Raw genomic sequence first — 13,535 nt, 5'->3', positions numbered from 1 at the left:
AGCCAAAAGTTGGGTGAATACAGAAGCTGATATTAAGGGTTTCTGTTTGGTTTGGTCTGAATGTCTAAAATATTATCCTTAAACATAAGCAAAAAACTCTACTGGAAAAAAAATACCTTGAGGTGTGTTCTCCACAAAAGCAAAATCAAGGATATTAGGTTACAGAAGAAAGGCCTTAAAGTTAAAACACTGAGCAGGATCTTACCATCTGAGTTATGTACAGATTCCTTAATTACTCTGTATCACAGAGGTATCTATAATTGAAGATAACATCTGTCACTGAACTGTCTTATAGAAAGAATGAGGTTCATAGAGTGCTTTGAGCAACTTGGAAAATAGTAATGTTTGAATCTAATGTATATAATGCATCACATTTAGAAATGGTGAACTTTGATTAATTTCCTAGTAACCCTGATGCTCAATTTCGTTTTCTGTAAAATGGGGGCGATATCTTTTTTGAGGGGTTGACAGAATTAGCGATCATATCTACATGTGAAGCTGGGAGGTCACGATTCAACCAAAGGTGATACTACCAGAAAAGGAAGGCCAGCCAACTACTCAGGCATCCTTTGCAGGAGTTGATTTGCATTTTGAAAAGTGGGCTTGTGTGGGGAAAGCTTTCTGCAGAGGTGTGTACTTAGGTGCTGGGGGAAAAGACAGGAGACCTGAGGACAGTAAGAGATGGTAGTAGTTGGTTCCTATCTCAGAACAATGCACTGGCCCCTATGGGAAGAGAGGCAAAGAAGCTGTACCCTGGAAACACAGCACTATTTTGGCAACTTAAGTGTTTCACAGTTTGGGAACATCTAAGCAAGGCAGCATTCTCCTACAGGAACAGCAGCAGTAGAAATAGTGGAGGCCCAACAGAAGCCTGGCACGAGTAGGCTGCACCCAAGAGTGTGAACTTGTTTGTGAATCAGTGAGGAAACCCCTGAGACTTCCAAAAATACTTGGGGAGAGGACTTTTCAGGGGACTGAGATCTTGCATGCGATGGAATTCTGAGTCAGCAAAATCTGGGTGTAAATGCTAATGTGACTTTATAAGAGAACATTGATCCTTGAAATAGCTGGGTTCCATATATAACAAGATTTGGCATTTAAGTATGAGCCCTATAAATGGCTATACTGTCATGCTAAGATTAACACCATGCAACAACATGGATGAACCTGGAGGACATTAGGACAGTAAGCCAGACACAGAAAAACAAATACTGCATGATCCCACTCATATGGAAGATAAAAAAAGTTTTGTCTCATAGGGAACAGAACAGTGGTTACCAGAGACTGGAGAGGGACGAGCAGAAGGAAGGGAAGGGGGGTCAATGGGTACAAAGTTACAACTAGACAGGAGGAATAAGTTCTGGTGTTCTCTTGCACAGTAGGGTGACTATGGTTCGCAACAGTAAGGTAGTGTATATTACAAAATAGCTAGAAAATAGGATTTTTAAATGTTCTCACCACAAAGAAATGATAAATGCATGAGATGATAGATATGCTAAGTACTCCGATTTGATCATTACATAACATATACATGTATTGAAACATCAAAGTGTGCCCCCATGGACATGCACAGCTTCAATGTGTCAAAAATTATTGTGAAAATTGAAAATAGAAAAAAAAGAATTCTATCCACATCTCAAGACTGGCCAGGTGGATGTTACGAGCTTTGAGAATGAGGTCACATGATTTCTTCTGTGTTAGTTAAAAGCATAATTAATTTAGATTAAACCTTTGACCTTACTAACAGAATAGTTTACTGACTTACATATGCCCTCACCTCATTCTATCAAGAAGCTGAGGGGGCTAAGCAAAATAAACTGCCCCAAGATTACCTTTATACACAAATTTTCAGGTAAGTATTAATGAACTTTGACTCACATCATCTACATTTTCTAGTACAGAGTGAAATTTTCTCTAAAACAAAAGCATTCAATATAACTGCTTTTGTGCCACTAATATTTTTGTTATCAAACATACCACAAATGACAAAGCAAATCCACAGAAGCTTCATGGGACAGGGACTATCACTAAGTATTCATCTCAAGTGGGATAAAAACGTTCATAAATTTAGTAAGTTTTAAAATTTAGAAAATTTTAATTAAAATACTACGGAAAGAAAAACATTTGTTAAAGAGTTTTTCTGATTGTTCCTTTTATTTATTTATTTATTTATTTATTTTTTTTATTTTTTGAGACGGAGTCTCGCTCTTTCACCCAGGCTGGAGTGCAGTGGCGCGATCTCAGCTCACTGCAGGCTCCACCGCCCGGGGTTCCGCCATTCTCCTGCCTCAGCCTCCCGCGTAGCTGGGACTACAGGCGCCTGCCACCTCGCCCGGCTAATTTTTTGTATTTTTAGTAGAGATGGGGTTTCACTGTGTTAGCCAGGATGGTCTCGATCTCCTGACCTCGTGATCCGCCCGCCTTGGCCTCCCAAAGTGCTGGGATTACAGGCGTGAGCCACCGCGCCCGGCCGATTGTTCCTTTTAAAGGAAAGTTTTGACATGTTCATCATTGTAGTCTTACCTGAGTAATGCTAATGTTGAAAACATCTACTGCTGGTGCCAGCCACCACTCTGACACTCTACCTGAATTACAATGGCACCTTAACATATGTCCACTTGGATAAGAATTCAACTTTAGGAGGAGTTTTTCATAAAGTCTGGCATAGGCAGCATTTGCATTAACGAAGCCACATTTGCATTTCTCAGGCTTTAGGAGCGGCAAAGCTCCACCATCTGCACAAACATATAGATCACAGGAGTTACTTCTGTCTTCACAGTTTACTGGTAGTTTACTAGTTTTTAGCAGTAGCATTATAACTTCTATGATGGCAGTCTACCTACCTAGTGAGCACAATGTTTGAATGATTTTCACTCATTTTTCCTGTTTTTTTTTTTTTTTGCGTTAGAGGTTCAACTACATAAATTATCATACATATGTTGTTCGTTAGCTGTTGTCTTCAGTGTACACTGGGCAATAGCTATAAAAGCTTAGGGAAATGGCCATATGATCGAGTGATTCTGAAGAGAAAATGCCTTGTTAGGTTGTATTGGGATAGCTAATGTCAACTATTGAAATAACTGTCATCATTGTAATGAGATTTGATATTGTTTTAGCAAAATGTCTGTCAGTTTTGGAGCTCAGCACATTTTTTACCTATCTACAGAAGTTAATGGTAATCATATTCTTGACAAGGCAAAGTGAACCTATGAGATTTTTTTCAGAATTATCTTTTTAAGATGGACACTGTAACTCGTTTAATCCTCATAACAGTTCTAAGAGATAACTACCATTTATTGTCAGATATGTATTTAGCACTTGTATTAGGCTGTTCTTTCTATAAATACCTGTGACTGGGTAATTTATAAATTTATAAAGAAAAGATGTTTAATTGGCTTATGGTTCTATAGACTACAGGAAGCATGGTGCTGGCATCTGCTCAGCTTCTAGGGAGGCCTCAGGAAGCTTACAATCATAGCAGAAGGTAAAAGGGGAGCAGGCATGTCATATGACGAAAGTAGGAGCAAGGGATAGAGTGGGGGATGGGGAGATGCCACACACTTTTACATGACCAGATCCAGATCTCGTGTGAACTCGGAGCAAGAGCTCACTTACCACCCAAAGGATGGACCAAGTCATTCATGAGAGATCTGATCTAATCCATATACCTCCCACCAGGCTCCACCTCCAAGATTGGGGATTACATTTCAACATGAGATTTGGGTGGGGACAAATATCCAAACTTCATCAGCATTTATATCCAAGGATTATATGTAATACTAAAATAGTCCTGCTCTGGGTGGACACTATTGTCATCCCCATTTAATAGTGAGGAAACTGAGGCACAGAGAAATTAAGTAGCTTGGCCAATCTGAAATTAATATTAGTCTGTTTTGTAGAACAAAGAACTGTCACAAATATCTATGTAAAATATTTACACCACCATCTACCAATTATTGAGTGCTAAGCACTCTACAATTTCTAAATTCTTCCAACCCTGTAAAATAGCTATTATCTTAATTTTACAGAAAAAGAAACTAGTGCACATAGAGAAAAAACTTGCCAAATATTATATAGCTAGTTAGTGATAGAGCTGAGATCTGCCCCCACATGTATCTAAGTCAAAACCTATGCTTTTGACCAAGTCAGAAGTCCAGTACAATATAGTCACAGATGGGGAGAGGGAATAGGATTTTGGAGTTGAAAAAAAAGGCTATATTTCATTATTATTATATTACCTCCAGTATAGCAAATAACAGAAACAGAGGTGAAAAATCTCTTAGAAATTGGTCTCTATACAATACCCAGTGGTACAATGACAACATAAGGAGAAGTGAGTTTTCTAATGACTTTTATGATGACATTTATAACATTTAAAAGTAGTTCAAACTGAGAAGAAATGCTTTTAGCCTTAAAATTAAAGCTAACAAAAGTCCCCCCCCCCCCCACCTTTCCTACCTTCTTTACAATACAGTATGTGTGCTCCAGCATTACTTACACTGTGCCACATGTGGCAGGAGATTTGTTATTCCCTGTAACAGCTTAATCAGGGAAATTACAAAATTCCTTCTCTCAGGTTTCTAAAAACCATTTTTTTTGTCTGATAGGGTGGTTTAATGGTAGTCCTTTCTAAAATCAGAAAAGTCAAGTAGGTAACCTTTCAAAGTTTCTCCTAATCCTTGTATGAAATAGCTATGCCAATGGAGTACTAAAAATCTTTCCAAAAAATGTAAAGGGATGTTTGTTAAAATAATGCTCAAGAGGTTTGATTCTACATAGGAATCAGTACAGTAAGTAACAATGCAAGCTGCTATACTACATAAAATATTCTACAGGGTTCAGAACAGAATATGTTAGAAACTTCTATAAAGGCTTTTTGTGCAATGGAGAAATTTTATGGTTAGAAATTTTATTCAAATGTACATAGTTACAACTACCATCAAATAAGTATAAAATATATTCAAAGAATTAACTAGAAAGGGTTCTTCAAAGATAATCCTAAAATATCCTAAAATATCAAGAGTATGATGGTAGTAACAAGACCATGAGAGAAAACTGAAATTATACATCAGGTTTGTACAGTTTCAGGTACCCACAACTTTAATGTAATAATGATAGTAAGCAGCCTTTGAGTATTTCCTATACACCATCATGACAGTTAAATAATTCTCCTATGTTATTTCACTTAATCTTCACTAACCTTAGGAAGTTATTTGCCAATTTCATTTTACCAGGGAGGAAATGGAAGCTTAAAGAGATTAACTCATATAGCTAATATATGATTGATCTGGGTTTAAACTTTAAACCCACATAGTCCAACTACAGAGCCCAAGCTCTTAATCACTGTGCTATGCTTCCTCCATAGCATAGGACAAAACTTGTTCACCATCAAGAAAAAAGATTTTTAAAATACTAAAATGAAGTGAAATGGCCAAGGAAGAAAAGCAAAAGCCTTTGGTAGTCTTCAAACTGAATAATCCTTGAATCATTCTGACCTCACTTCGTCTTTTAGGGGTTTACTCCAATCAGCTACAAATATAATGGATCCAAGAATTGGGGATTAGTCACCCATTTTTTTTGTAGCTGATTTTCCCAGTTCCCTTTTGCTCTCTTACCTATCATGTTGGGGGCTGGGGGAAGGGTACCTGCAAATCCAGACAAGCGGACCTTAAAATTGTGTTCACATCATCACATTATTCCAGTTGTTTCATTACTCATGTACATGGTGATTTCAGAAATTCTTAGAATAATCTGGTACACTAAATGTCAATTATGATTTTCAGCTCTTAGCAACCCACTGTGTGTTGTTCTGGCTTCAAGAAGGACTCCAAAAACATGGTCACTCTTGTTTACATCTTCTCTGGAAATTCAGATAATATGGAATCAAAGTAAGCATTTTAAAGTGCAAGATATTTTCTACTCTCCTCAGCTTTCTCTGTTCTTGACTAATAAGAAGAAACTACCTTACAGGCCACCATGCCAGGGTATAAGAAGAGAAGGAAACAGAAATCAGTAACATAAAACAGGTACCTTATAAATACTGCCTAACTTTTGCCATTCATATCTAACTTCCTTCAAGTTTTCAAGCATGGGTCACAAACAAAGAAGACAAGAGCACCATACAATAATTACTGAAAATATAAGCATACAAGTGATTTTTCTATTAAAATACTTTATGAAATGATATGTAAAATTATTATACAGGATGAATTTTATTAGTCTCTGCTTTTAAAAGCTTTTAACAAGAAGTCTGCTGCTAGTCCTGGGGACAGGGCCCCAGTGAGAACCTTTTGTTCCAGAAGTGGAATCTGTTCCCGGACTGTGGGATGGGTCCTGAAATGCTCTAACACACTTTCCTGAATGAGATTCCACATCCAAACTTTCTGTTGCTTCCGTCGTTTGGCAGTCAGCTCCCCACTGGCAAGCATTAGGTCCTGGAAATCTTTCATTTTATCCCACATTTCAGAGATCCCCTCTCCACTTCTGGCAGAAATACGAATTACCTATTGAAAAGGGAAGAACCAGACCATTTTACTTAAAATGATAGAAAAAATTTTTATGGGGACGCTGATACCTGCCAGTTAATTCTTACGGTCTACAGAAATAGGCAATTGACAAGAATGAGATTTTATTGCTGTGTCAAAGTAAATATACCAATATATATTCTGAGGTAATATATCTAGGATTACTAAGTGCATAGCAGAAATAAAACACTGATTCAAGGTCAAATTTTAAGCTCAGAGATTTATTTTAATTTAATTTATTTTATTTTAATTGCTCAGATGGTCAGGGGCATCATAGAGGACTTGTGACAAGGGCAATGCCAGGTAGGTTCCCCTGAGGCCTGAGTGCCAGAAAATGAAGCTAGGTTGAGAAATAGCCTAATCCCCTCTGTCAAATTTGCCTGATTTAGCAACTGGAAGAGCTGGGTATCTGACATCTGCATGTATATATAAGGTGGCTCCAGACTCAATACAGACAACATGATTGGGAAAAACTGGGATATGACAGTAAGATAAGTCATCATTGTTCTCATTATAATGATTACAGCTTATTCTTTAATAACATAGTGTCTGTCTACAGATAAAGATGCCCACGTCAATATTACTGCATCACTTATTACAGGATTAAAATTTTTTTCCTTACTGAAAATGGCACCCAACAAACATAATGGGAATGGAGGTATTGCATCACAAGGCTTTTCTCTCTTACTCAAATTCCAATATAGATAATCAAATCATTAACTGTTCCATAATCTTAAGGATGGTTCCTTTCAGAATGGATTTGCTATCACTTCCAAATGGCTCAAATCAAGTATTACAATCACATCTATCATCTCTGATCTAGTTTTTGACATCTAGTGGTTAAAGGATTATATTTAAAATCATGACTACACACTCTGGCTTTGTCATGATTTTTAAAACTATCATCTTCACATAGAAGCAAGATTGATTATATGTTTAGTTTGGGACTTACATCCTGTCTTTTAATGTACACAATCCATTCAGAGTGAAAGATACAGAATGCAAGATGTAAGCAAGCTTACCTTTGGTTTCCAGACTTGTGAACGTTTGCGGAGTAATTTCAGTGCACTCATATACTCCGCTTGTATCCTTCGAGCTGGCACAATCAAGTCTCCATCAGATTTAGTTACAGCTACCAGATCTGCCATCTCGATTATACCCCTTTTGATACCCTAAAGAGATCAGAAACATTTAATGACAACCAACATAAAAATGGGAAAACTAGTTAATGCTAAGATTTTGAAAGTCATACATTTCATTAACTTTTCATCTGTATCCTCCTAAGCCCTGGATGCCAAGAATCACTATTACTTGACAGAAATTACTCAAAAGCATTGGCTGTTGGAATTATAGAAGTCATCTGTAATATCTCTTCCAAATTTAGAGACTAACATGTTGAAATACATTCAGAATTAGGGTAGATACATCAAGTCACAACATAATTGAGTGGCAGGACAGTTCACATTGTCTCGTGATGGAATCTGCTTCTCCTGAGCTAACACTGCAGGATGCAAAACCATCCATCATTAAGGTGCTTAAAAAGAAAACACCTATCCTTAACATCTGCATTTCCAGAAAAAAGTCTTTGAAATTCTCCTTAAACATATATAGCATTTTATTTCCAATTTGCATTTGAAGAAAAATAACCTGATGTCTAAAAATACGTCAATCTCTTTTTTTATTATTATTTATTTTTATACTTCGTATTTTTCTTCTCTCAGCTTTGCGTGGACAAACCTCAATCTCTTAATTCAAATTATGTCACATAAAAATATTAGAAATAAAGGATGAAATCCAAAAACCAAACCTTATTTAGTAAATACAGATTTTTCTACATAAGATTAAAATTTCTTTTCAAATATTTTTAAACAAAACATTCAATTATGAAATATTAATAGTTAACGTTTCTAAATAAGCAGCCATAGTCTGCAATCACTATGTTTTAGAATTACAAAATTGAAACAGAAGCATTGTATAACAAATAGTTTGTCTGGGCTAAGTGTGGTGGCTCACACCAGTAATCCCAGCACTTAAGGAGGCTAAGGCAGAAGGATCGCCTGAGGTCAAGAGTTCAAGACCAACTCGGGCAACAAAGCAAGACTTCATCTGTAGAAAAAAAAAAAAATTAAAAAATTAGCCGAGAGTGGTTGCACATGGCTGTAGTCCCAGCTACTTGGGAGGCTGAGGCAGGAGGGTAGCTTGAGCCCAGGAGTTCAAGGTTACAGTGAGCTATGATCATGCCACTGCACTCCAGCCTGGGAAACAGAGTGAGACCTTGTCTCTGAAAAAAAAAAAAAGGAAAAAATTTGTCTGGTCTTTGGGTTTCTGGGAGGTAATCTTTTAAGTTCTAAATTCCCAGAATTTCCTGAGTAACAGTAGTGTCTGTTATTCATGGGAGGTGCCTGGGGCTATACCTGAATTTTTTTTTTTTTTTGAGACAGAGTCTCACTCTGTCGCCTAGGCTGGAGTGCAGTGGTGCGATCTTGGCTCACTGCAAACTCTGCCTCCCAGGTTCAAGCCATTCTCCTGCCTCAGCCTCCCGAGTAGCTGGGACTACAGGCACCCGCCACCACGCCCGGCTAATTTTTTTTGTATTTTTAGTAGAGACGGGGTTTCACCGTGTTAGCCAGGATGGTCTCTATCTCCTGACCTCGTGATCTGCCCACCTCGGCCTCCCAAAGTGCTGGGATTACATGTGTGAGCCACCGCGCCCGGCCTATACCTGAGTTTATGCAATGAGATCACTCAGGATGGGAGACTGACCATGGCAGAAAGACCTATCATGTGATTAGAGGGCTGGGGTTTTATGACATGTGATATCAATCCAACCGCCAGGGAGCGGACAGGGGCTAGAGATCAAGTTCAATTATTCAACCAATCATGCCTACATAATGAAACCCTAAGAAAAACTTGGGACACTAAAGCTCAGGGGAACCTTCTGGTTGGTGATACACATCAATATGCCAGGAGAGAAATGTGTCTTGAGGACACAGAAGCTTTGCATTTGGGCCCTCCCAGACTTCTTATGTGTCTCTTCATTTGGATGGTCCTGATTTGTCTCCTTTATAAGCACGCTGCAATTGTAATATAGTGCTTTCCTGAGTTCTCTGAGTCAGTCTAGTGCAAGGGTCCCCAACCTCCAGGCCACGGAGGAACTGGGCCTCAAAGCAGGTGGGCAGCTGGGGGGCGAGCATTACTGCCTGAGCTCTGCCCCGTTAGATCAGCAACAACATTTGATTCTCATAGGAGCGCAAACTCTATTGTGAACTACGCATGCTAGGCATCTAGGTTGTGCACTCCTTATGAGAATCTAATTGATGCCTGATGATCTGAGGTGGAACAGTTTCATCCTGAAACCATCCCCCCTTACCCCCAGTCTGTGGAAAACTGTCTTCCATGAAACCAGTTCCTGGTGCCAAAAAGGTTGGGGACCACTGCTCTAGTGAATTACTAAACCTAAGGGATAATGGGAACCCTCAAATTTATAGCCAGTTGGTCAGAGGTATGGGTGGCCTGGGAACCCTGAAGCTTGCAGCTAGTAGTGTCTGAAGTGAGAGGCGGCTTGTGGAGGACTCTGCCCTCACCCTATGAAGTCTGCACTAACTTTGGGTAGTTGTGCGAGAACTGCAGTGCAGGAGGAGAGTAAGAATCCCATTGTACAACATATAAACTATGATAGTGGGATCCCACTCTCCCCAGAACTTTTGAATCAAGTGTACTAACAACATCTATGCAACAATGGTCTCTTCTGGCTCGAGCGATCCATGTATTTCAGTCATGTTACAGATGGAAAAATTTATGTTGCATAATTTTACATTCTCAAGGACATATATTCTATTCCTGTAAGTTAGGAAAAAATATAGAGAATCTGCCTTTGATTCAGGTACTTTAGCCAACATGAATGATGTTTCATTTTCTAAACCATTATCAACTTAGTTTACAAAAACACAACATTGGAAATTTTTATTTTCAGAGATATACATTTTATATTTTTGGGGAAAAAAATAAAAATTACCTGCAACTCATCTCCTCCTGCTGGTGGCAGTAGTAAAACAAACATGTCAACCATGTCAGCAACAGCAAACTCCGACTGACCCACACCTGAAATTTTAAATCACAACTATATCCTAAAATACTCACCATTATTAGACTTTCTCAACTACATTGACCATTTTCATTCTACGTCATTCACTCATACTCATGGTCACACAGTCAACCTGGTCACTCCTTTAAACATCTCACTTCTGAAGAATGTATTAAATGTCATATCTTACCCTCTAAGCAAACCAGTTATCCTTCCTAGCTCTCCCACTCCGTTCTTGGATTGAATGGAGAACCTAAAGGCTTCCATCCTCTCCTCACTCTCACAGCTCTTTCTTGGCTTCCCTTTCATCAGCGAGCAGCTTGAACACTGTGACTCTAATCTTGAATCATGCCTGCAAATACTTTCATCTTTTTTGTCTTCTTGTCCTCATACTTGCCTGCAAACGCCCAATTATGTATGGATCAATCCAACTATGTGTGTTCTCTCCTCCATAGGCACGTGAGAGAAATCACTCAACTCTGTGGACAAGAGCCACGACAGGCAGCCTCTGCTACATCTTCCTTATGGCCTGGCAGAAGCAATCTCCCTAAACGCCCTCAGTTGGCTTCCGTTCCATTTCCCACAGCAGCTATTATGAACATTCACTGTCCCATAATCTCCCCGCTTGATGAGGACCACAGCACCTACTTCACAGAGGAAATAAAGGCAAGAACTTCCTAGGCTTCTCCCTCTCCCGTCCTCCACAGGTAACAAGACACGAATATAAACTCAGCCTTACTGCCTCCTCTTCAGTCTCAGTGTAATAAGAACTATTTGACTGAAAAGGAATCTCTCATTCCTTCCACTTCCTCTGGGTCCTTGCTGATTTTTATCTTTAACCTCTCATTTATCTACAGGCTCTTGCCCCCCAGAACAATACATAAATTGTGCTCAAATCTTTCTCATCTTAAAACCACATAAAACGAAAACAACAACAACAAAATAACAAGACAAAAACAAACTCCTCCAACTATCACCATGTTTCTCACTTTTTAAAAAATACTCGTTTCTGGAAAAAGGTAATTTATGCTGACTCCTTCCACTTTACTTCATGTTCATCTCGCCCCACTTAAAACCGCCTTCCAGCCTGGGTGATGTGCTGAGACCCTGTCTCTATAAAAAATACAAAAATTCGCTGGGCATGTTGGTGTACCTGTAGTCCCAGCTACTTGGGAAGCTGAGGTGGAAGGACAGCTTGAACCTGAGCCTGGGAGGTCGAGGTTGCAGTGAGCTGTGATTGTACTGCTGTGCTTCCCACCTGGGCAACATGGTGATACCCCATCTCAAAAAAAAAAAATCTTCTTCCACCAAAACTCTGGAAACCCACTCCCTTTCTCAGTGTGATGGACTTCTAGTTGCCTATTTAATATTTATTCTTCCCTATTTTCTTATCCCAATGTTATTAGGAATATCAATGTATCAGATCAAAGACCACATTCACAAGATCCCCTTTCAGCTAAATATGATGAATGAGTCAAAGCAACAGTCATTAGATAGGGTTTCCAGAAGAGTTTTTTAAAGATGGCTAATCCAGCTATACCTCTTATGCCACCCCGCTCTGCTTCCTTATTTCCCTTTCCTTCTTCCATCTATGTGGAATATGGAAGTGTCAGTCAGAGCTTCATTAGCCATCTTTTAACCATGAGCAAAGTGGAGGATGGAAACTGAGTGCTAAGAATGGTAAGCAGGCAGACAAAAGAAACCTGTGACACCAAGGGCACTGTCAAAGCACCATATCTGCTCTGGACTGCCTGCCTCAGGCTCCTTTTTATTTTAAAGAGAGACTGGGTCTTGTTCTGTTGCCCAGGCTAGAGTGCAATGGCATGATCATGGCTCACTGCAGCCTTGAACTCCTGGGCTCAAGCCATCCTTTCACCTCAGCCTCCTGAGTAGATGGAACTGCAGGTGTGTAACACAATGCCTGGCTAATTTTTTTTTTTTTTGGTAGAACCAAGGTCTTGCTATGTTGCCCAGGCTGGTCTCAAACTCCTGGGCTCAAGCAATCCTTCCGCTTTGGCCTCCTGAACTGCTGGGACTACAGGTGTAAGCCACCATGCCTGGCCTCAGGGTTCTTTTATTTTTTGAGACAGAGTCTCACTCTGTCACCCCGGCTGGAATGCAGTGGTGCCATCACAGCTCACTGCAGCCTCAAACTCCCCAGGCTCAGGTGATCCTCCCACCTCAGCCTGCCAAGTAGCTCGGACTACAGGTGCGTGCCACCATGCCCAGCTAATTTTTTTATTTTTCTGTAGAGACGAGGTTTTACCATCTTGCCCAGGGAGGTTTGGAACTCCTGGGTTCAAGCAGTCTGCCTGCCTTGGACTCCCAAAGTACTGGGGTTATAGGCTGGGGCCACATCGCCCGCTCTAGGTCTCTTTTATATAGAAAACAACCTCTTTCTTGTTTGAGTCACTGTTATTTTGAGTTTCTGGGAAAGGTAGCTAAATACAATTTCCAGGTAATATATTTGGTTTTTCAGGTGCTCTTCTCCTTTGATTTTCCTACTACCACTCAGGCAACTAACTCTTCATTCATCTACTTTTTAATGGTGGAGCTTCTAAAGCCCTGTCATGGCTATTGTTATAAACTAAGTTGTGTTCCCCTCATCTAGAAACATTCCTATGTTAGGCCGGGCGCGGTGGCTCATGCCTGTAATCCCAACACTTTGGCAGGCCGAGGCGGGCGGATCACAAGGTCAGGCATTAGAGACCAGCCTGGCCAATATGGTGAAACCCCATCTCTACTAAAAATACAAAAATTAGCTGGGTGTGGTGGCGTGCACCTGTATTCCCAGCTACTCGGGGGGCTGAGGCAGGAGAATCATTTGAACCCAGGAGGCGGAGGTTGCAGTGAGCCAAGATTGCACCACTGCACTCCAGCCTGGACCACAGAGCGAGACTCTGTCTTTAAAAAAAAAAAAAAAAAAA

At 39.8% G+C, this 13,535-nt stretch overlaps 1 protein-coding gene across 3 annotated transcripts in view; it reads right to left on the bottom strand.

Annotated features, from left to right (window-relative positions):
• Nucleotides 1-6,155: 6,155 nt before the first annotated feature.
• Nucleotides 6,156-13,535, bottom strand: part of MMAA (metabolism of cobalamin associated A) — a 36,395-nt gene continuing 29,015 nt past the window's right edge. For all 3 annotated transcript variants that reach the window (XM_058436789.1, XM_032147869.2, XM_032147877.2), the window contains 3 exons: nt 10,540-10,625; nt 7,547-7,696; nt 6,156-6,503 (listed from right to left, as the gene is read on the bottom strand). In XM_058436789.1, coding sequence (XP_058292772.1) covers nt 6,216-6,503; nt 7,547-7,696; nt 10,540-10,625 — 524 coding nt within the window. In that variant the 3' untranslated portion in view covers nt 6,156-6,215. The remainder of the gene's footprint in view (nt 6,504-7,546; nt 7,697-10,539; nt 10,626-13,535) is intronic.

The sequence above is a fragment of the Hylobates moloch genome, unplaced genomic scaffold, assembly GCF_009828535.3.
Source record: "Hylobates moloch isolate HMO894 unplaced genomic scaffold, HMol_V3 SCAFFOLD_3, whole genome shotgun sequence".
Lineage (NCBI taxonomy): Eukaryota > Metazoa > Chordata > Mammalia > Primates > Hylobatidae > Hylobates > Hylobates moloch.
Note: the sequence above shows the minus strand (reverse complement) of the source record. Positions and strands in the feature narration are given on the sequence as shown.